The 23,804-nt window shown below is 48.9% G+C and overlaps 1 protein-coding gene across 1 annotated transcript; it reads left to right on the top strand.

The window, feature by feature from the left end:
- Positions 1–23,599, top strand: CLK2 (CDC like kinase 2). Its single transcript, XM_040333060.1, has 13 exons — positions 1–115; positions 13,304–13,473; positions 13,581–13,806; positions 14,623–14,719; positions 15,065–15,131; positions 18,531–18,647; positions 19,307–19,473; positions 19,555–19,649; positions 22,243–22,372; positions 22,462–22,544; positions 22,647–22,726; positions 22,807–22,897; positions 23,066–23,599. Exons 2-13 carry the CDS (start codon positions 13,304–13,306, stop codon positions 23,249–23,251), a joined length of 1,509 nt encoding a protein of 502 aa, XP_040188994.1. The 5' UTR covers positions 1–115; the 3' UTR covers positions 23,252–23,599.
- The last annotated feature ends 205 nt before the right edge of the window (positions 23,600–23,804 follow it).

Below are 23,804 nucleotides of genomic sequence, written 5' to 3'. Positions count from 1 at the left end.
TCGGAGACGCGCAGAGTGGGCGGAGTCAGGAGAAAGGAAGGACGGTGTGAGGAGAGCGCGCACCGCAATCACGGACTTCTTGTGGGACAAGAGAACCGGTCTGGCTGCGAGGACGGTGAGAGAGCGGGGGATATACACCGAGGGGAGGGGGGAGAGATATATGTGTATATACCGGGGGAGGGAGGGAGATCACCGACACTCCGCTGTGTCTCCTCAACATGGCGGACACCTCACCACAAAATGGCCGCCGTCCCGATCTCTATTCGCCTCATACCGATCGTTATCTACCCTCCTCCTACCGATCTCTATGTACGATACCGATCATTATATACATAATATCCATTCATACCGATCGTTATATACATAATATCCCCTCATACCGATCATTATATACATACTATCCCCTCATACCGATCATTATATACATAATATCCCCTCATACCGATCATTATATCCATAATATCCCCTCATACCGATCATTATATACATACTATCCCCTCATACCGATCATTATATCCATAATATCCCCTCATACCGATCATTATATACAATACCGATCGTTATATACATAATATCCCCTCATACCGATCATTATATACATAATATACCCTCATACCGATCATTATATACATAATATCCCCTCATACCGATCATTATATCCATAATATCCCCTCATACCGATCATTATATCCATAATATCCCCTCATACCGATCATTATATACAATACCGATCGTTATATACATAATATCCCCTCATACCGATCATTATATACATAATATCCCCTCATACCGATCATTATATACATAATATCCCCTCATACCGATCATTATATCCATAATATCCCCTCATACCGATCATTATATACATACTATCCCCTCATACCGATCATTATATCCATAATATCCCCTCATACCGATCATTATATCCATAATATCCCCTCATACCGATCATTATATACAATACCGATCGTTATATACATAATATCCCCTCATACCGATCATTATATACATAATATCCCCTCATACCGATCATTATATACATAATATCCCCTCATACCGATCATTCTATACATAATATCCCCTCATACCGATCATTCTATACATAATATCCCCTCATACCGATCATTCTATACATAATATCCCCTCATACCGATCATTATATCCATAATATCCCCTCATACCGATCATTATATACATAATATCCCCTCATACCGATCATTCTATCCATAATATCCCCTCATACCGATCATTCTATCCATAATATCCCCTCATACCGATCATTCTATCCATAATATCCCCTCATACCGATCATTCTATCCATAATATCCCCTCATACCGATCATTATATACATAATATCCCCTCATACCGATCATTATATACAATACCGATCATTCTATACATAATATCCCCTCATACCGATCATTATATCCATAATATCCCCTCATACCGATCATTATATCCATAATATCCCCTCATACCGATCATTATATACATAATATCCCCTCATACCGATCATTACATACATAATATCCCCTCATACCGATCATTCTATACATAATATCCCCTCATACCGATCATTATATCCATAATATCCCCTCATACCGATCATTATATACAATACCGATCATTATATACATAATATCCCCTCATACCGATCATTACATACATAATATCCCCTCATACCGATCATTATATCCATAATATCCCCTCATACCGATCATTATATACAATACCGATCATTATATACATAATATCCCCTCATACCGATCATTCTATACATAATATCCCCTCATACCGATCATTATATACAATACCGATCATTATATACATAATATCCCCTCATACCGATCATTATATACATAATATCCCCTCATACCGATCGTTATATACATAATATCCCCTCATACCGATCATTATATACATAATATCCCCTCATACCGATCATTATATACATAATATCCCCTCATACCGATCATTCTATACATAATATCCCCTCATACCGATCATTATATACATACTATCCCCTCATACCGATCATTATATACATACTATCCCCTCATACCGATCATTATATCCATAATATCCCCTCATACCGATCATTATATACAATACCGATCATTATATACATAATATCCCCTCATACCGATCATTATATACATAATATCCCCTCATACCGATCATTATATACATACTATCCCCTCATACCGATCATTATATACATACTATCCCCTCATACCGATCATTATATACATAATATCCCCTCATACCGATCATTATATCCATAATATCCCCTCATACCGATCATTATATCCATAATATCCCCTCATACCGATCATTATATACAATACCGATCATTACATACATAATATCCCCTCATACCGATCATTCTATACATAATATCCCCTCATACCGATCATTATATCCATAATATCCCCTCATACCGATCATTATATCCATAATATCCCCTCATACCGATCATTATATACAATACCGATCATTATCTACATACTATCCCCTCATACCGATCATTATCTACATACTATCCCCTCATACCGATCATTATATACATAATATCCCCTCATACCGATCATTATATACATACTATCCCCTCATACCGATCATTATATCCATAATATCCCCTCATACCGATCATTATATACAATACCGATCATTATATACATAATATCCCCTCATACCGATCATTCTATACATAATATCCCCTCATACCGATCATTATATACATAATATCCCCTCATACCGATCATTATCTACATACTATCCCCTCATACCGATCATTATCTACATACTATCCCCTCATACCGATCATTATCTACATACTATCCCCTCATACCGATCATTATCTACATAATATCCCCTCATACCGATCATTATCTACATAATATCCCCTCATACCGATCATTATCTACATAATATCCCCTCATACCGATCATTATATACAATACCGATCATTCTATACATAATATCCCCTCATACCGATCATTATCTACAATACCGATCATTATATACATAATATCCCCTCATACCGATCGTTATCTACCCTCCCCCTCATACCGATCGTTCTCTCCACAATGATCTCTATGTATTGGGGGAGGGGTTCCAGACCAATGGAAAATCATCATATGACGTCTAATACCTCATAGATGGGGGATGGGGGCTCTGTGGTCACGTGACACACGTATGTAGAGTGAGACCCGGTCACCTAAGTGATCATTCTCTCCTCGGATGGAGATTTTTGGTGCCCCTCCCCCGAGGTGGACACAAATAGCAAATGTGGTGTAAATCCCGAGAAAACATCCCGGTGTTGTGATGAGAATCCCCCCCCCCCCCCCGAGAAATAATGGCCGCCCGGTTCTGTGCATGCGCAGCGCTCGTGCCGTACGGAGCCGCAGAACCTCAGAATTGATGAACAGCTGTTGGCGTCTCCTGCGCACAACACAGAGACACGCCCCCCGCTGTGCGTACAAGTCTGCAAGGGGCGGGATTATTCATGAGGGGGGCGGGAGATCGGACTGCAATTCATTAAACTCAAAAATATCTATTTATCCCCCTAAAAAAAGTTAATTTGGAATGGCGCCGCACAATTGCTGCAACCACCATTTTATTCTTTGGGGGGGGCCTCAACCTGCGGCCCTCCAGCTGCTGCAGAACTACAAGTCCCATGAGGCATTGCAAGGCTGACAGTTACAAGCATGACACCCAGAGGCATGATGGGACTTGTAGTTCTGCAAGAGCTGGAGGGCCGCAGGTTGAGCCCCCCCCCCCCATGGTATAGGTCAGGGGTCTTCAAACTTCAGCCCTCCAGCTGTTGCAGAACTACACAACCCACGAGACATTGTACAACTCCGACATGACTGGGCATGATGGGAATTGTAGTACCTGGAGGGCCGCAGGTTGAGCCCCCCTCATGCTTTAGGGGCTCTAATTTAAAACCTAAAACCTATGGGGGGCCCCAAGTAAATTTCTATCAAGAAAACAGATTTTACCTTTTATACAACAAGTGTCAGAAACGGGCTCGGTACTACAAGCGGAGCTCCGCCCACTTCCTCTCGCTTCACCTAGACTGCCCCTCCCCCTCCCTGCAGTCTTCTGAGACGCGTCACACGTCCCGGGAGATTAAAATAAACATCCTGTGTAATTATATATTTATATCTGTCTCTATCCGGTATTCTAAGTCCCGAAGAATAGAAAATATCCTGTACTATATATATAATGTAAACAATAAATATATATTTCTCTATCATCCTGTATTAAAATATTTAAAAAAATAAAATCTTTTATAATAAATTCTGAATAATAAATAAAAATAGAAGAGGACACTCCTAACCTGGAGCCGGTACAATGACAAACATGACTGACCACCCCAGCAGCCGGGTGGTCGGCAAGTGGTGACTTTATTTTTTTGGTGGATTTGTTGTAAAGAAGCATTTCCACTCCGCAAACACCTTGGGATGTGACCGGACCTCTTTACTAGGAGCCAGCTAAAAAAGTTAGGTGCTAGGAAAACGCTCCCCGTCCTGCCAAACTCACGCGCAGAAACGAACGCATACGTGAGTAGCGCCCGCATATGTAAACGGTGTTCAAACCACACATGTGAGGTATCGCCGCGATCGTTGGAGCGAGAGCAATAATTCTATCTCTAGACCTCCTCTGTAACTCTAAACTGGCAACCTGTAGAATTTTTTTTAACATCGCCTATGGAGATTTTAAAGGGTAAAAGTTTGTCAGCATTCCACGAGCGGACGCAATTTTGAAGCGTGACATGTTGGGTATCAATTTACTCGGCGTAACATTATCTTTCATAATATAAAAAAAAAGTTGGGCTAACTTTACGGTTTTATTTTTTTTAATTTTAAAGTGTATTTTTTCCCCAAAAAAGTGCGCTTGTAAGACCGCTGCACAGATACGGTGTGACAGAAAGTATTGCAACGATCGCCATTTTATTCTCTAGGGCAGTGATGGGGAACCTCGGCACCCCAGATGTTTTGGATCTACATTTCCCATGATGCTCATGCACTCTGCAGTGTAGTTAAAGGGTCACTAAAGGAATTTTTTTTTTTTTAGCTAAATAGCTTCCTTTACCTCACTGCAGTGCTGGTTTCATGTCCTCATTGCTCGTTTTTGCTCTGATCCTTCTCTTCTCTGAACAGTCTGTTTCCTGATGAAAAAAGTCATGGGAGCTTCTCTCTCTCTGTGGTCACTAATCAAGGAGGTGTGATTACTGTGCGTCTAAAAACCCCTCAGCACCAATCAGTTTCGTTTTCCAAACTATCACTGCCCTGTATTGGCTCTTTCTCTGTTCATCACAGAGGCAGGAAACGGCATGCAAAAACGAAACTGAAACTGCAGGCACATTAAATGATTGATTTCTCTTTCGTTCATAGACGGACACAGCATCCTTTGACCTTAGGGTTATGTTCCTCCTACCAGGAGATTTTAGGCAGAATTCTTACAGCACCCAAGGTGTTAAAACTTTCCTTCATGCCGCTCCTCCCAGGGGGCGTGGCTCCCCCAGGCATAACCCACACCCTGCTTCAGCAGCTTCAGCTTCAGTTTGTTTCTGCCTAACCGTCAGGAGAGTCAGGCTCTCTCTGGAGTCCTGGACTCTGGAGTTTTTTCTTGCAAAATTTTTTTTTGCATTTTGCGAGTTTTTTCTCGCTTTTTTATTTTATTTTTATTTTTGAATCCTGCGATTCTTCTATCAACAGCCGACTGGGTGACAGGCTGGGTCCTCGACCCTTGTAGTCCCCCCAGGTTCGGCCTTCGAGCGTGTGCCGGCCCTCAGCTCCGCTTTGGGACGTCCACGACAGGCCCCATTGCTCCAGGGGCGGCCGGGGAACTTCGGTTCTAGGGCACACATATGACCGGTCTCTATGGCCTTGTCACAGTGTGTCTGGCTGACAGCCATGCCGTTCGCGGACGTTGGTTCTGTCTGGGATACCTCCAGCCGGGTAGTCGCAGGACAGGTAAGTAGTGGCCCCTTACTCAGGTAAGTGGTCTGGCTGGAATGTTTTCCCTTGGGAGGTCGACTGAGGGTTTTCCCCTGCTTTCCTCTCTCCCTTATTCCTCTCCCTCCTTCCCCTTTGGGTGACGGCTGTGCAGGGGTTTTTTTTTTTTTTTTTTTTTTTTTCCCTGGGGCTCATATTTTTTTACTCGGGTATGGCTGGGGCTGTTCTGTGTCACTGCAGGGGACTGTGGTGGACATTCTGGGCATTTTTGTGTGTGCTGTGTACTGTTTTTGGTGTACTGTCATTTTTGGGTACACTGTCTTTTTAAAACTGCGCAACGGCGGCCATTTTGCCGGAGCCGCGCTTGTATTATTCGGCGGCCATTTTCTTGTGGCCGGCGCCGTTTTCAGCACTAGTTCGGCCTCTAGTGGCCGTTTCGGCGGGGAAAAAAGACCGCGAATCATCTGAGGGGACAGACGCAGCGCTGCAGCTTCTCCTCAGCACACACTTGTCCTTCACAGACCGCGCTGTACCAGGGGGGTGGTGAGTCTCAGGGGGCCCCAGACTGTGCTCTAGCGGCCGGGAGGTGACCTGTGGGGGACTTTTTTCCTGCCATTGGCAGTGGGGGTGACACGGCAGCTGCAATATGGAGCCTGAATCAGGCCCCTCATTCCTCACAATGCCGGAATTAACCCTAAGCGCCCCTCCCCCTGCCACATCTGTTGAATCGGTGTCGGCTGTCCTGGAGTCTTTTCTCACCAGGTTTGAAGCTGCCAGTGCTCGGTTGGGGGGTAAAAAGCGCCCCCCCCCGGAGGCTGTTTCTGGGGATATCTCTGACGCAGAATCTGATAACGCTGTTGCTGCTTCTGGTTCTGTCATGTCAGAGGATGCGGGCTTAACCCACATGGACAGCGAGGATGACTCTGCTGCGGAGTCTGCTGACAAGGAATTTGTTGGAGCTCTTATTACTGCGGTGCGTGAGACTCTTCATTTAGAGGATGTGGCGGAGACACCAGCGGTGTCAGTCCCTTTTGGATTCCGCAAACCACCGCGTACCGCTAAGGTATTCCCTTGTGTTCCTTATTTGGACAATTTGTTGTATAAGGAATGGGATACACCGCAAAAGGCTTTTACTGTTCCTAAAAGCTTTGCTACCCGTTACCCCCTGGAGGAGGACTTTTTAAAAAAGTGGGTCACTCCTCCGTCGGTGGACCCTCCTGTGTCCAGACTGAGTAAGGCTACTACGTTGCCTGTGGAGGGGGCTCCTGCTTTCAAGGATCCCGCCGATAGGAGAGTGGAGGCCGTGGCCCGCTCCCTGTTCTCGGTGGTGGGTTCGGCGGTAAGGCCGGCTCTGGCCGGCGCCCTGGTTGCTCAGACGCTAACTGAAAGGGCGAAGCTCCTGCTGCAGGATCTGGAGGTCCAGGGTGCTTCCGAGTCCTCTAGGGACCTGGCTGAGCAGTTGATTCAGGGTCAGAAGTTTCTCTGTGAGGCGGCTATGGATTCGATTCCTTTGCTTTCCAGGGCTTCTGTCTACGCAGTGGTTCTGCGCCGCCTTATATGGCTGAAGTGCTGGTCGGCTGACCAGTCCTCGAAAAAGGCCTTGGTGGATTTGCCCTTTAAGGGCGTACGGCTCTTTGGGGCATCCCTGGATGACATCATTAAGGATGCCACTGGAGGCAAGAGCACCTTGCTCCCTCAGTCGGGGAAGGGTAAGGAACCTCGCCGCAAGCAAGGTCCTACTTTTACTACCCCTAAGCGGTTTTTTCGTGCGCCCAGCGCGGCTGGAAAAGGTCCGCAGGGGGCAAAAGCCCCTGCTGCCGGGCGTAAGCGCCCCTGGTTTAACAAACCAAACAAGCCTGCGGAAAAGCCTGCTTCCGCATGAAGGTCTGCCCCCGCCCGGGTCTCGGGTGGGGGGACGGCTTCACGACTTCGCGGATCGGTGGAACTCTCTTCTGACCGACCGTTGGGTTTGCGAGGTGGTCGCCTCGGGGTACAAGATAGAGTTCCTCTCTTGTCCCCCAAACAGATTTTTTCCATCCAACCTCCAGCTTCCTCCGGATCGTCGGCTAGCCCTGTCCGGGGCTGTCCAGGATCTTCTGGACAGAGGGGTGGTTGTGCCGGTTCCCTCGCTGGAACGGTTTCGGGGGTTCTACTCCAATCTGTTCGTGGTTCCCAAGAAGGGAGGGGTTCGCCCTGTCCTGGACCTAAAGGCCCTCAACTCCTTTGTCAAGGTGCAGCGATTCAGGATGGAGTCGGTCCGTTCTATCATAGCGGCCCTCCACCAGGGGGACTTCATGGCGTCCTTGGACATCATGGACGCATACCTGCATGTCCCCGTTTGCACAAGCCACCAAAGGTATCTGCGTTTTGCGATCGGGGAGGACCACTATCAATTCGTGGCCCTCCCGTTCGGGCTGGCGTCGGCACCACGGGTGTTCACCAAGGTGCTCGCCCCGATCCTGGCCTTGCTAAGGCAGCGAGGGATCGCTATCGTGGGATACCTGGACGACCTTCTCCTGAGAGCTTCTTCAAGCTCAGAGTTAGAGGAGGACGTGTCCATCACGTGTCGGACTCTGCAGGAGTTCGGCTGGCTTCTGAATCTCAAAAAATCAGTGTTGGTTCCGTCCCAGAGGCTGGAACACCTGGGGCTGGTTTTGGATTCGGGGGAGGCAAAAGTGTTCCTCCCATCGGAAAAAACTGCGGACCCTGCAATCTGCAGTGAGACAGTTGTCGACCCAGAAGTGGTCGTCTCTTCGCTTCTACATGCGGGTTCTGGGTCTGATGGTGGCCTCCTTCGAGGCGGTTCCGTATGCCCAATTCCACACCAGGGTACTACAGAAGGAGATTCTGTCACGATGGGACAGGGTCCCATCTTCTCTGGATCGCCAGATTCGGTTGAGCCATCTGGCCAAGTCTTCCCTGGCATGGTGGCTGACGTCTCCGGTTCTTCGGTCCGGGAAGTCTTTTCTTCCGTGCCGCTGGACAGTGGTCACGACGGATGCCAGCCTCTTCGGCTGGGGGGGCGTCTGGGGCACCCAGTCAGCCCAGGGGCGTTGGACTCAGGAGGAGTCCCGCCTGCCGATCAATATCCTGGAGCTCCGAGCGATCAAGCTGTGCCTTGTCAGGTGGTCCCTGGAGCTGCAGGGCCGTCCTGTCAGGATCCAGTCCGACAACGCCACGGCCGTGGCGTACGTCAATCATCAGGGCGGCACAAGGAGCTCGGCCGCGGCGACGGAGGTCGCTCACATACTTCGGTGGGCCGAAAGGTCCGTTCCGGCCCTGTCAGCGGTATACATTCCAGGAGTTCTGAATTGGCAAGCCGACTTCCTAAGTCGCACGACTCTGGATCAAGGGGAGTGGTCTCTCCACCCGGAGGTTTTTCAGATCCTGTGTCAAAAATGGGGCACTCCAGACGTGGACCTTCTGGCGTCCCGTCTCAATCGGAAGGTACCACGGTTTGTGGCCAGGTCAAGGGACCCGTGGGCAGACGCGTCAGACGCGTTAGTGGCTCCCTGGGGTCAATATCACCTGATTTACGCCTTCCCTCCTCTAAGGCTCCTACCCCGCCTGCTGCGCAGGGTGGAAGCCGAAGGGATTCCAACGATCCTGATCGCCCCAGATTGGCCGCGTCGCTCTTGGTACGCGGACCTGGTACGTCTGGTGGCAGACGCCCCCTGGCGCCTGCCTCTGAGGGAAGATCTCCTGTCTCAGGGCCCGATCTTCCATCCTGCTTTACGGTCACTGGCTTTAACGGCGTGGCTGTTGAGAACCAGGTACTGAAGGACAGGGGCCTGTCGGGCCCGGTAATCTCTACCATGATACGTGCACGGAAGTCCACTTCTCGAAAAATGTATCATCGTACATGGAAAGCATACATCTCTATGTGTGAGGAGATGAAGTGGCACCCCCGTACTTACGTGGTGTCCCGGATCCTGCTGTTCCTACAGCGGGGAGTGGACCAGGCTCTTGCCTTGAGCACGATCAAGAGTCAGATTTCTGCTCTGGCTGTTTATTTTCAGCGTCCCGTGGCAGCGCACTCTTTGGTTCGCACGTTTGTGCAGGGGGTCCGGCATGTGGCCCCCCCGGTGCGCCCTCCGCTACCTTCTTGGGACTTGAACTTGGTCCTCTCGGCGCTTCAGCGTGCCCCCTTTGAGGACATTCGGGAAATCCCCTTGCTGACTTTGTCGCAGAAGGTGGTCTTTCTGGTAGCTATTACCTCTATCAGACGAGTGTCTGAACTGGCGGCCTTGTCTTGCAAGGCCCCCTACTTGGTCATCCATCAGGATAAGGCGGTGCTGCGCCCGCGACCTTCTTTTCTTCCGAAGGTCGTTTCGGCCTTTCACATTAACGAGGACATTGTTGTTCCATCATTATGTCCTCAGCCGAAGAACCCGAAGGAAGCCGTTTTACATTCTCTGGATGTGGTTCGGGCCCTTCGAGTTTACTTGTCGGCGACAGCTCCGTTCCGGAAGTCGGACTCGCTGTTCGTGTCTGTGTCCGGTCCCAGTAAGGGCCTGGCAGTCTCGTCGGCCACCATTTCCAGGTGGATCCGACAGGTTGTGCTTCAGGCCTACGCCCTGAAGGGGCGGGCGCCTCCCTTTCGGGTCACGGCGCATTCGACCAGGGCGATTGGAGCCTCCTGGGCTTTCCGACACCAAGCCTCTGTGTTACAGGTGTGTAAGGCTGCGACCTGGTCGTCGGTCCACACTTTTTCAAAGTTTTATAAGGTGGATGTGAGTGCATCTTCTGATGCCTCATTCGGCCGCAGGGTGTTACAGGCGGCAGTTTAAGGTTGGAGTTCCTCCGTTGAGTAACTCCGGTTTTGTTTGGGGTGTAACCTGTTGTTTGCTGTGTTATTTTTCCCACCCCTCGTTTTTTTGACACTGCTTGGGGACGTCCCTAAGGTCAAAGGATGCTGTGTCCGTCTATGAACGAAAGAGAAAAAAGGATTTTTGTACTCACCGTAAAATCCATTTCTCTGAGTTCATAGACGGACACAGCACCCACCCCTCCTTGGTTTGTACTGCTTGTTACGAACTGAAGCTGCTGAAGCAGGGTGTGGGTTATGCCTGGGGGAGCCACGCCCCCTGGGAGGAGCGGCATGAAGGAAAGTTTTAACACCTTGGGTGCTGTAAGAATTCTGCCTAAAATCTCCTGGTAGGAGGAACATAACCCTAAGGTCAAAGGATGCTGTGTCCGTCTATGAACTCAGAGAAATGGATTTTACGGTGAGTACAAAAATCCTTTTTTTTATCTATTTTTAATCATTTTTAAAAGGAATCCGTTAACTTATGTCTCTATACCCTGTAAATAGTCATTTCGGCAAAAAAATGTTTTTCCTTTAAGCATCATGGGAAATGTAGTTCTAAAACATCTGGGGTGTCCAGGTTCTCCATCACTGCTCTAGGGTGTTAGAACCCCCAAACATTATATATATTTTTTATTCTAATTAGAGGGAAGGAGATCGCAGTGAAAAAACACATAAGACTGCTGTTTTCTTTAATGCCAACGGCCACCACCAGATGGGGCCAGGTCACAGAAGGAAGCTTGGGCCTTCACAAGGCCGCGGCCTCAATAACCGGCCGTCACAGGATCCTGTGCTCCCCCGCCGCGTGATCGCTAATTGAGGCTGCAAAGCCACGGTCTCAATTACCGGCGGGCGCCAGGTCACAATTTCTTGTCGCAGTTGTGACCGGGCGCCCGGATTTTGTCGATCCCTGACTTATACGTTTTCTCTTCTCACTCGTCGCAATCCCGCCACCTCCATGTCCAGCGGCTCCAAAATCTGTGAGAATGAAGAACATCGGGTGCAAAATTACCCAAATATCTGCTGAGCACCTCAAGAGTTCATTCACCATCCATCCAACCAGATACCGATGAGTCCGATATCACTCTCCATTCACCTTTTATTCCTGAGATCTGTAATCGGTAACTTTGTCACCTGATCATCGCTCTATTGGCGTGTTCCACCGCAAATAGGGGAGAGAGAACATTCTTGGCAGAAAGCTCAAGGAACCAACTTTCCACGAATGCTGTGGGGTCTTTGCCTTCCACTTTTTCAGAGAGACCTCCTATGAGAATGTTATTACGTCTGAGACGATCCTCCAGATCTTCTGCCCTATCTTTGGCTCCTTCACCATTTGGTATGGTGAGTCGGTTTCCCTTGCTATGGGGGGTAATTGATTCTCAATTTCACTTGCTCTGCTTTTCACAGCCGTGGTGCGTTCCCAGATTTTTTTTGTAAAGCCCCCAAATTGCTCCTTCACTGCCCTGAGGATGTCTGCCAAAGTGGGCTGAACTGGGTCGTTTTGGGGTGATACTATAGAATCAGCCTGCTCTCTCATCCTCACCGAGTGCAGCCAAGATGGCCGCCTGTGCTTGTGTCCCAGGAAGGGCATGCTCTGTATGTAGTGAGTGTCCAGCTCTGTCAGACCCGGTGAGTCCATACACCCAGAAGATGAAATGCACCATTTCTCTGGGGACCTCCTTACCCTGTGTCTTCGGTACTTCGGGTCCCAGGTCCTTCATTCTGTCACTGCCTCGTGGAGTCCCCTTCAGTGTGATCGCAGCGACGCCATCTTGGATTTCAGGACTAGCTACTTCAACCTGTCCTTTTTTAGGTCATTACTCTAGTACAGAGGGCCGGTGGGGGTTCCACAGAGATCCCAGGATCAGTGGCAAGCGGCATATAGCAGGGAAAAGTCTATCTGGGCTGGGGGAGGATCGGTCACAGGAGTGGTGAGATGTGTCCCCTCATGTGCCAGTCCAGGCCACAGCCTGGCTCTCCTTATTATTTGTGTATTTTATGTGTGGCCAAAGACAGGTCCTCTTCTTCCAATATGTCCCAGGAAGGTCAGAAGATTGGACACTCACGATCTATATGTAACAGACCCCCCCCCCCCCTTCATACTGATCCCCTGTATACCATCTCCAGCATTGTTATACCAATTTTTGTGTAAGGGCCCCCAACCTCATACCGATCTTTGTACCTTCACACCATTTGATATATTTCTTCCCATATGGAAGGTCCATCCTTCTGTAGGGTGATGGGGACATGTCAGGGTGGAAGGTCCATCCTTCTTCTGTAGGGTGATGGGGACATGTCAGGGTGGAAGGTCCATCCTTCTTCTGTAGTGTGATGGGAGATCTCCTCGGGGTGGAAGGTCCATCATTTTGGGGTAAGTGTCTCCTTACCTCACACTTCAAGCAGAGGGAGTATTGGGGTATAATTGGCACATGATGGGGAAGCCTGGGTTCCAGGAAGAGCGCCCTCTTCAGGTTGTGTTGGGTAGGACAAGCAATCGGGCTGTATATTGATTGGTTGGTTGTATTTCAGATGCCACACTCCAGACGGTACCGGTCATCGGAGAGGCGGAGCCGAGGGAGTTACCACGAGCGTTACAGAAGCCGGAAGCATCGGAGGAGAAGCAGGTCGCGAAGCAGCAGCAGTCGAGGCTGTGACCGGCGTCACAGGCGGGGCGAGAGTTGCCACGAAAGGTCGCGGAGGTAGGTGTGGGGGGGAGGCGGATTGGTGGAGGTTTTTCTGTGGCGGGTGGGGGATGGGCATTCGGCTCTTCCGGTGACATTAAGCCTTTCCGTGGTCTCCTCCTCAGTTATGACGCGCGATCATCGGACAGACGGGCGTGCGATCGCAGATATGTAGACACGTACCGGAGGAACAATTACACCCGGGACAGAGACTTGTACTATGACGCGGAGTACCGCCATTCCTACGATTACCGGCGTTCCCGGGAGGACAGTTACCGGAGTGGGAAGAGCAGCCGGCGGAAGCAGAAGCGCAGGAAGCGTAGAACAAGGTCTTATAGCCGCTCGTCATCGGTGAGTATCCCCCGGAGCTGAGAATGATCTGCTCCCCCCCCTTTTCCTTCTCTCTTAGGGCAAGTCTCGGTAAGTGCACCCCCATAAATGCTTCCTTTTTTTTCTTTTTTTTGTATTGTTGGGGGTAGAGAGGGTGGGCGGGGCTAGTCCTCACTGAATGCATGCTAGATATCCCTGTATGTCCCCCCCCTCCCCCGTAGTCTCTAGACGCCTGTAGTCTCTTGTAGCCTGGCTTGTGTACAGAATACGCCTTATGTGTGTGTCCAATGCCGGCTCATTCTACTCTATACAACCCCTCCCCTCCCCCAGTGTATGTGGCTCCCTCATTACAGGGGTAAGGGGGGTATATAGTTAGGTGACCCCAGTAGAGTGTATATACAGAGGTACCTGGGGTATATAGTCAGCTGGCCCCACCCCTCCTAGTAGTGTGTATAGCCCCCTGGGGGGGTAATTAAAGGGGTACTCGGGGCAGACTCTTCTCTTTTAGCTCCTGATTTTACAAAAGATGAAAAGAAAACATAAAGCAGAATTGTTTGTTTTTTTGTTTTTTATTTTTATTTGATTTTATTATTTTTTTGATTTTCTGGTTAGTGTATTTGTATCTTGACCTGTTCCCTTGCAATATCCCTATCGTTATATATTCCTATGTGCCGTATGAATTGGCTGGGAATCTACTGCACACCCTCCTCCTACCTCAAACTACACTGTGAATGAATTTCCAAACCAACCAACCTTTGTGCCGCTGGTTTGAAAATCTGATTGGCTGGTGAATGGAATGGTGGTGTTATGCCGGGAATGACGGGGTCCCCCGAACAGAGGAGTCGCCAGAGCAGCAGCAGGCAGGCCAAGAGTGTGGAAGACGACGTGGAGGGTCACCTGATCTATCGCAACGGCGACTGGCTACAAGAAAGATGTACAGCCAAATCGTAACATAATTTAGCTCTCTAGTTCTAAGATCCCCCCTCCCCCCCAGAGACGCTGCACACCTGTCTGTCTTTATTTTTGTGTTTGATTAATGCAGAGAAAAGCCCCCTCCCCTTCCTCCTCCTCTTCCTCATCATCCTCCTCCTCCTCCTCTATATTATTTACCATACTCTGTATATATAGCCACCTGTATATATAATATATATGCTAGACGGAGGGCAGGAAGACGTTAGAGTAACTGATTGTGGCTCACGCCCAGCCGCCTGATGTCACCGCCCCTCCTTTCCCAGGCCCCTCCTCCCTGACCCCGCCTTCTCTCTGCTTCTTCTCACAGATGAGATTGTCAGCACCCTGGGCGAGGGTACCTTTGGCCGAGTTGTGCAGTGTATAGACCACAGACGGTGAGTGATTACCCCCCCTGTACATGTAACAATTGTGTGTCTATATTGTACCCCCGTAATAATATACAGTGACTGGAAAAAGTATTCATACCCCTTGAAATGTTCCATATTTTGTCACATCAAAGTGAGTTTCCCCATAGAAGGCAATGGAAACGAAAATTATTTGTTCCGCATTGACTTCAATTGCATGCAATACCGCATGTGGCCAGAGGTGGGGGCGCCAGAGAGCCTTGGAAAGGGCCGAGGGCCCCTTGGAAAGACTCAGTTTCCGAGGTTTGCTGAGGTCAGCACGGGCCTTTCCGTGTATTTCTGAACGTCTCGGCTCTGGCGCCCCTCCCCCCCCCCCACCTCAGGCCAAACATGGTACTGCACACTGCTTTGGCCTGAATCCTGCTTGTTTTGTGAGTTACGATTTTTTTAACTACACAGCGCTCGTATTACGAAATGCTCATTAACCGCGTTTCTCGCAATCCGAGGTTCCACGTTGTTGTTTAATATTCTACACAATTTATATATAACGCCAACAGTTCTCACAGCGATTTTACAATGTAGAGCGGAGCCGGTACAATGCAGGAGGGCCCCGTAGAGCGGAGCCGGTACAATGCAGGAGGGCCCCGTAGAGCGGAGCCGGTACAATGCAGGAGGGCCCCGTAGAGCGGAGCCGGTACAATGCAGGAGGGCCCCGTAGAGCGGAGCCGGTACAATGCAGGAGGGCCCCGTAGAGCTTACGTTCTAAAGGGAGGGGGTGGTGGTACAAAAGGTAATCGCTGTGGAGAATGATTTTATGGGGGGGGGGTGGCTCTCTCGGGGAAAACTTCCAAATTAACAGAAAAAAAATTTGAGTGAAAATCCGAAAGAACAAATTTCAGATTTCTATTATAATATTTTTATTTCACAGATCCTCCTCACTTAATGACCAGGTCGTTAAACGAGGAATCGCAAGTCCTCAATATTTTAAGCATTCTTTCTTGTATGTGATAAAAAGGTCTAAACCCCAAACTCCTCCCACTCCAATAACGTTGTTTTAATTTGCATAAGTACAGAACACAAATGAACATTCTGTACTGCACTGTACAATACAATGATGTACAGCGCGTCGTTCAGGTGGGGAGAGCGGGGCCGGAGCCATCGTTAAACAGGTAAGTCGTTAAACAAGGAGTGTCTATTATAATAATAATAATAGTAACTTGATAGGTTTTGGAATTTCCTTTCAAATTTGGCTTTTGGTGAACGAATACAAATTTATCCAAAGTTACAAATTATGCGGGATTTGTTTCGGATAATTCGTAACTTGGTGAACGCAACTAATGTTCAAATTTATCTGAAGTTACAAACTATCCAAAATATCGGACAGACGAGCGTACGGATAAATTTGTAACTTTGGATAAATTAGTATTCGTTACATTCACTGACAGTCACATGTGAAAGGAAATTCCACTACCTATAATTTAACTGCTTATGCACCAGCCGCCGTTCTTATACTGCGGCCGGTCGGCTGTCCTTGGCGAATCGGCGTAGGTTTACGTTGGGCGCTTTAAGAGCGATGAGGGGCGTGCGGAGCCGATACGGGCAGACGCAATGGCCACCTGCTTTGGCTCCACAGAGCCAGAACAGAGATATGTCAATGTAAACAGATCCCCGTTCTGACAGGAGGAGATCGCACTCTCCGATCATCAACCCTGTCCTGCAGGGCCCACTAACAGGCCAGGTTTTATGTATTACCTTGGGGAGATGCAGTCTAGAATACTGCAATCACTGAGGAGCAAATGATATCACCTGTGATGTATTATCTTGTACAGTTATCTTGTACAGTTATCTTGCAAACCTGGCCTGTTAGTGGGCCCTGCAGGACAAGGTTGATGACCACTGATCTAACCAAAACCTCCTCCACATCCCCCAAATACAAATCCAAGGGAGAAACAAGATTTGTAGTTCAAGGACCACGGCTATGGAACGCTCTACCAACGGACATCCGCATGGGAGAAAACCATCGGGTCTTCAGGAAAAAACTCAAGACCCGCCTCTTCTGAAGGATCAGGACAACGCCGGATGGAAAAAGCGCCTTGAGGGCGATTGAGTTTGCATGTGTAGCGTTATTCGCTCAGACGTTTGGTGATCGTGGAACAGCGATCGTGATCCCTCTCCCCCTCCAGTCAGTCCCCCAAGTTATAAACGCCTCCCAGAGAACTGTTAACCCCTTTCCTGCCAGTGACATTTATACAGTAATCTGCATAATATAGCACTGATCACTATATAAATGTCACTGGTACCAAAAATGTGTCCTGTCCGACACAATGTTGCAGTCCCGCTAAAAATTACTGATTTACCTCCATTACTAGTAAAAAATAAAAAAAATCCATAAATCTATCCCCCCCTACTTTTTTTGTAGATCCTACAACTTTTGCGCAAACCAATCAAAATACGCTTATTGCAATATTTTTTTTATAAAATGGAATACATATCGGCCTAAACTGATGAAGAAATGTGATTTTTTTTTTTTTGGATATTTTATTTTTCGAAATTGTCGCCCTTTTTGTTTTATAGCACAAAAAATAAAACCAGCAGAGGTGATCAAATGCCACCAAAATAAATCTCTATTTGTGGGTAAAAAGACGTCAATTTTGTTTGGGTACAACGTCGCGCAATTGTCAGTTAAAGAAACGCAGTGCCGAATCGCAAAAAATGGCCTGGTCATTAAGGGTGCAAATCCTTGCGGTCCATAAGCTTATACCTATTGTTTAAATGATTTAAAAAAAGAATAATAATGGCTAAAACTTTAATATTTTAATTATAATATAAATTAAAAATGTGTTTTTGTTCTTTCGGATTTTCGTTCTTTCGAATTATCGAAATAACGAATGCTGCATCTAAACAAATGGAATAGATCAAAGCCTATTCATGTGTTAGAAGTCCAGACCTAAATCCCATTGAGAATCTGTGGACAAGACATGAAAATTGCTGATCAGACGCTCTCCATCCAATCTGACAGAGCTTGAGATATTTTACAGAGAAGAAGAATGGGCAGAAATGTGCAAACCCCTGGGGGGGGGGGGGTCCCCACATACCCTCCCACTGCTTGTAAAGGAAGTCCAGTAGCTAGTTGGCCACTAGGATTGCTTTTACAAGAGAGCTGACTGCCAGTTTAAAAAAACAGCACCGGGGTGAGGCCTGCACCCGGTATAACCACTTGAAGGCCGATGATGTACCAGGTATGTGATTGGTCAGCCAGTGGAGCAGACTGAGAATTCTTCCATACGCAGAGCTTGTAGCGGGATGTGGTGAGATCCGTGTGCCGCCCTCTATAATTACAGGTTGTGTGTAAATGATGAGAGCTCTGAGGTGATAACATTGCCCCCCCGGGACACACCCATAACTTTCCTCTTCTGTGTTGTGCTGCAGGCCAGGCCCCCGAGTGGCTCTAAAAATCATTAAAAATGTCGAGAAATACAAAGAGGCGGCGCGGCTGGAGATCAACGTGCTGGAGAAACTCAACGAGAAGGACCCAGATAACAAATAGTATGTTACCTTTCCTGCCCCCTTCTATACCCCGTCACTCTATACCCCGTCACTCTATACCTTATACCCACTGTGCCCCTTCTATACCCCGTCACTCTATACCTTATACCCACTGTGCCCCTTCTATACCCCGTCACTCTGTACCTTATACCCGCTGTGCCCCTTCTATACCCCGTCACTCTATACCTTATACCCACTGTGCCCCTTCTATACCTTATACCCACTGTGCCCCTTCTATACCCCGTCACTCTGTACCTTATACCCGCTGTGCCCCTTCTATACCCCGTCACTCTATACCTTATACCCACTGTGCCCCTTCTATACCTTATACCCACTGTGCCCCTTCTATACCCCGTCACTCTATACCTTATACCCAATGTGCCCCTTCTATACCCCGTCACTCTGTACCTTATACCCGATGTGCCCCTTCTATACCCAGTCACTCTATACCTTATACCCGCTGTGCCCCTTCTATACCCCGTCACTCTATACCTTATACCCGATGTGCCCCTTCTATACCCCGTCACACTATATCTACTGTGCCCGTCCATCTATGCCTCTTCCCCCTGTGCCCGCCAGTCTCCTGGCGCTGCCTCTGCATGGACAGTCAGTATAATCAACGTGTGTGTTTTTTTTTTTTTTTTTTTTTTTTCCCGCAGTCTCTGTGTACGGATGTTCGATTATTTCGATTATCACGGGCACATGTGCATCTCCTTCGAGCTTTTGGGTCTCAGCACCTTCGATTTCCTAAAAGAGAACAACTACCTGCCGTACCCCATCCACCAGGTGCGGCACATGGCTCAGCAGCTGTGCGTGGCGGTGAAATGTAAGTACCGCGTGCGTCATGTGACTTGTCTGAGTGCCGTGTGACCTCGTCCGTCCTAATTCTAAATCCTCTGATTGGCAGTTCTACATGACAACAAACTGACTCACACCGACCTGAAACCCGAGAACATCCTGTTTGTGGATTCCGACTACGACCTGACCTACAACGTGGAGAAGGTGGGTACCCACCTCACATGTCATTGGGGAGGAGGGATTATTGGAGGAGCAGTGATGTCATTGGGGAGGAGGGATTATTGTAGGGGTGATGTCATTGGGGAGGAGGGGATTGTTGGAGGAGGAGTGATGTCATTGGGGAGGAGGAGATTGTTAGAGGGGTGATGTCACTGGGGAGGAGGGGATTGTTAGAGGGGTGATGTCATTGGGGAGGAGGGGATTATTAGAGGGGTGATGTCATTGGGGAGGAGGGGATTATTAGAGGGGTGATGTCATTGGGGAGGAGGGGATTATTAGAGGGGTGATGTCATTGGGGAGGAGGGGATTATTAGAGGGGTGATGTCATTGGGGAGGAGGAGATTGTTAGAGGGGTGATGTCATTGGGGAGGAGGGGATTATTAGAGGGGTGATGTCATTGGGGAGGAGGAGATTGTTAGAGGGGTGATGTCATTGGGGAGGAGGGGATTATTGGAGGAGGAGTGATGTCATTGGGGAGGAGGGGATTATTAGAGGAGTGATGTCATTGGGGAGGAGGGGATTATTAGAGGGGTGATGTCACTGGGGAGGAGGGGATTATTAGAGGGGTGATGTCATTGGGGAGGAGGGGATTGTTGGAGGAGGAGTGATGTCATTGGGGAGGAGGGGATTATTAGAGGGGTGATGTCATTGGGGAGGAGGGGATTATTAGAGGGGTGATGTCACTGGGGAGGAGGGGATTATTAGAGGGGTGATGTCATTGGGGAGGAGGGGATTATTAGAGGGGTGATGTCATTGGGGAGGAGGGGATTATTAGAGGGGTGATGTCACTGGGGAGGAGGGGATTATTAGAGGGGTGATGTCATTGGGGAGGAGGGGATTGTTGGAGGAGGAGTGATGTCATTGGGGAGGAGGAGATTGTTAGAGGGGTGATGTCATTGGGGAGGAGGGGATTATTAGAGGAGTGATGTCATTGGGGAGGAGGGATTATTAGAGGGGTGATGTCATTGGGGAGGAGGGGATTATTAGAGGGGTGATGTCATTGGGGAGGAGGGGATTATTAGAGGAGTGATGTCATTGGGGAGGAGGGGATTATTAGAGGAGTGATGTCATTGGGGAGGAGGGATTATTAGAGGGGTGATGTCATTGGGGAGGAGGGGATTATTAGAGGGGTGATGTCATTGGGGAGGAGGGGATTATTAGAGGAGTGATGTCATTGGGGAGGAGGGATTATTGGAGGGGTGATGTCATTGGGGAGGAGGGGATTATTGGAGGGGTGATGTCATTGGGGAGGAGGGGATTATTGGAGGGGTGATGTCATTGGGGAGGAGGGGATTATTAGAGGGGTGATGTCATTGGGGAGGAGGGGATTATTAGAGGGGTGATGTCATTGGGGAGGAGGGGATTATTAGAGGAGTGATGTCATTGGGGAGGAGGGATTATTGGAGGGGTGATGTCATTGGGGAGGAGGGATTATTAGAGGGGTGATGTCATTGGGGAGGAGGAGATTATTAGAGGGGTGATGTCATTGGGGAGGAGGAGATTATTAGAGGAGTGATGTCATTGGGGAGGAGGGATTATTAGAGGGGTGATGTCATTGGGGAGGAGGGGATTATTAGAGGGGTGATGTCATTGGGGAGGAGGGGATTATTAGAGGAGTGATGTCATTGGGGAGGAGGGGATTATTAGAGGAGTGATGTCATTGGGGAGGAGGGATTATTAGAGGGGTGATGTCATTGGGGAGGAGGGGATTATTAGAGGGGTGATGTCATTGGGGAGGAGGGGATTATTAGAGGAGTGATGTCATTGGGGAGGAGGGGATTATTAGAGGAGTGATGTCATTGGGGAGGAGGGATTATTAGAGGGGTGATGTCATTGGGGAGGAGGGGATTATTAGAGGGGTGATGTCATTGGGGAGGAGGGGATTATTAGAGGAGTGATGTCATTGGGGAGGAGGGATTATTGGAGGGGTGATGTCATTGGGGAGGAGGGGATTATTGGAGGGGTGATGTCATTGGGGAGGAGGGGATTATTGGAGGGGTGATGTCATTGGGGAGGAGGGGATTATTAGAGGGGTGATGTCATTGGGGAGGAGGGGATTATTGGAGGGGTGATGTCATTGGGGAGGAGGGGATTATTGGAGGGGTGATGTCATTGGGGAGGAGGGGATTATTAGAGGGGTGATGTCATTGGGGAGGAGGGGATTATTAGAGGGGTGATGTCATTGGGGAGGAGGGGATTATTAGAGGAGTGATGTCATTGGGGAGGAGGGATTATTGGAGGGGTGATGTCATTGGGGAGGAGGGATTATTAGAGGGGTGATGTCATTGGGGAGGAGGAGATTATTAGAGGGGTGATGTCATTGGGGAGGAGGGGATTATTAGAGGGGTGATGTCATTGGGGAGGAGGGGATTATTAGAGGGGTGATGTCATTGGGGAGGAGGGGATTATTAGAGGGGTGATGTCATTGGGGAGGAGGGGATTATTAGAGGGGTGATGTCATTGGGGAGGAGGGGATTATTGGAGGAGGAGTGATGTCATTGGGGAGGAGGGATTATTGTAGGGGTGACCCCCCCCCCGGGTAACATTTGGTAACGATGTCCCCGATTGTTTCTCTTAGAAGAGGGACGAGCGATTTGTGAAGAAGACTGACGTCCGAGTCGTAGATTTCGGCAGCGCAACGTTTGACACTGAACACCACAGCACCATCGTGTCCACCCGTCACTACCGAGCGCCGGAGGTCATTCTTGGTAAGTGCCGAGTCCTCTGTGTTCTAGGAGGAGGAGTCAGTGTTTTCTGTAGTCTTGTATGACCTCATTGTGCCCCTCCCCCTCCGCAGAGCTCGGGTGGAACCAGCCATGTGACGTGTGGAGTATCGGATGTATTGTTTTCGAGTATTATGTGGGCTTCACCCTCTTCCAGGTGAGTGTGTGTGTGTGTGTGTGTGTGTGTCCCCCAATATGTGACCGCAGCTTCTCCCTCCTCCATCCTGACCCGTCCTCATGGTGGCGCTCTTCTCTGCAGACACATGACAACAAGGAGCACCTGGCTATGATGGAGAGGATTCTGGGCCCCATTCCCTCCAGGATGGTCCGAAAAACACGGTAAGAAATTGTGCGGGGTCTTATCTGACCTGTGTGTGTTTTTGGGGGGGCTCATCTAACCTGTCACTCCTCCCCTCCAGGAAGCAGAAGTATTTCTACCGCGGTCGGCTGGACTGGGAGGACGGCTCCTCTGCGGGGCGCTACGTACGAGACAACTGCAAACCTCTGAGGGTAAGAAGGGCGCCCGCCACCAGTGACTACCGATATACCTCTGTCACAGTGGGGGATTGGTGTAAATCTGAGAGCTCCCCCATACCCAGAACTATAGGATGCCCCGCCCCCATACTGATGGTATTATAGGATGGTATCACGTGACTTGACTCCTCCCTCCTCTTGCAGCGGTACATGTTGAACGAGTCGAGCGAAGAACACCGCCAGCTCTTCGATCTCATAGGAGGAATGTTGGAATACGAACCGTCCAAACGATTGTCGCTCTCTGAGGCTCTGAAACATCCTTTCTTCTCCCCTCTGAAGAGCGATCACAACTTGAAACACTGGGACACAGGGCGAGACATCAGCCGGTGACTACACTGAAGACCAGCCAATGAGGGGTCCTCCTGATCCTGGTGCTTCATGAACTGAACCCTCAGCAGTCGTATTAAACTGTCCATATGTGAATAATTATTCTATATATATATCTGTACAGTCCGGAGCCGAGGCTGCCATGTACATAGAGTCCTGCTTGTGTGCCGGCACTGCTCCACCCGGTGGTGGGTGACCTGCACTGCACATGTACATTGTTCTCCTATAATTTATAAAGTCAGTGTTGGGGTGGGGGAGGGGGTAGCGTGGCGCCATGCAGCTCGCAGTGTTTTTATATAAAGTTTTGTACAGTATTTGTGAGAAATAAACACCTTATGTTTGTACGAAAAACGTGTTCTCAGCTAATCGTGAAGGTCGAATATTCATCCTGTGCCTATGGAGGAAGTCCAGGCAAATCCCGGCTCCTTATAGGTTGTCAGATGTCCTCCTGGGGATTCCTGTGCAGGGAAAGGTGGGTGTGCCTCGCAGGAAGGGTGGAGGGAAAGGTGGGTGTGCCTCGGTGGAGGGGTGGAGGGAAAGGTGGGTGTGCCTCGCA

The sequence above is a fragment of the Rana temporaria genome, chromosome 13, assembly GCF_905171775.1.
Source record: "Rana temporaria chromosome 13, aRanTem1.1, whole genome shotgun sequence".
NCBI classification, from domain to species: Eukaryota; Metazoa; Chordata; class Amphibia; order Anura; family Ranidae; genus Rana; species Rana temporaria.
The sequence above is the reverse complement of the archived record's forward strand: the minus strand, read 5'-3'. Positions and strand labels throughout refer to the sequence as shown.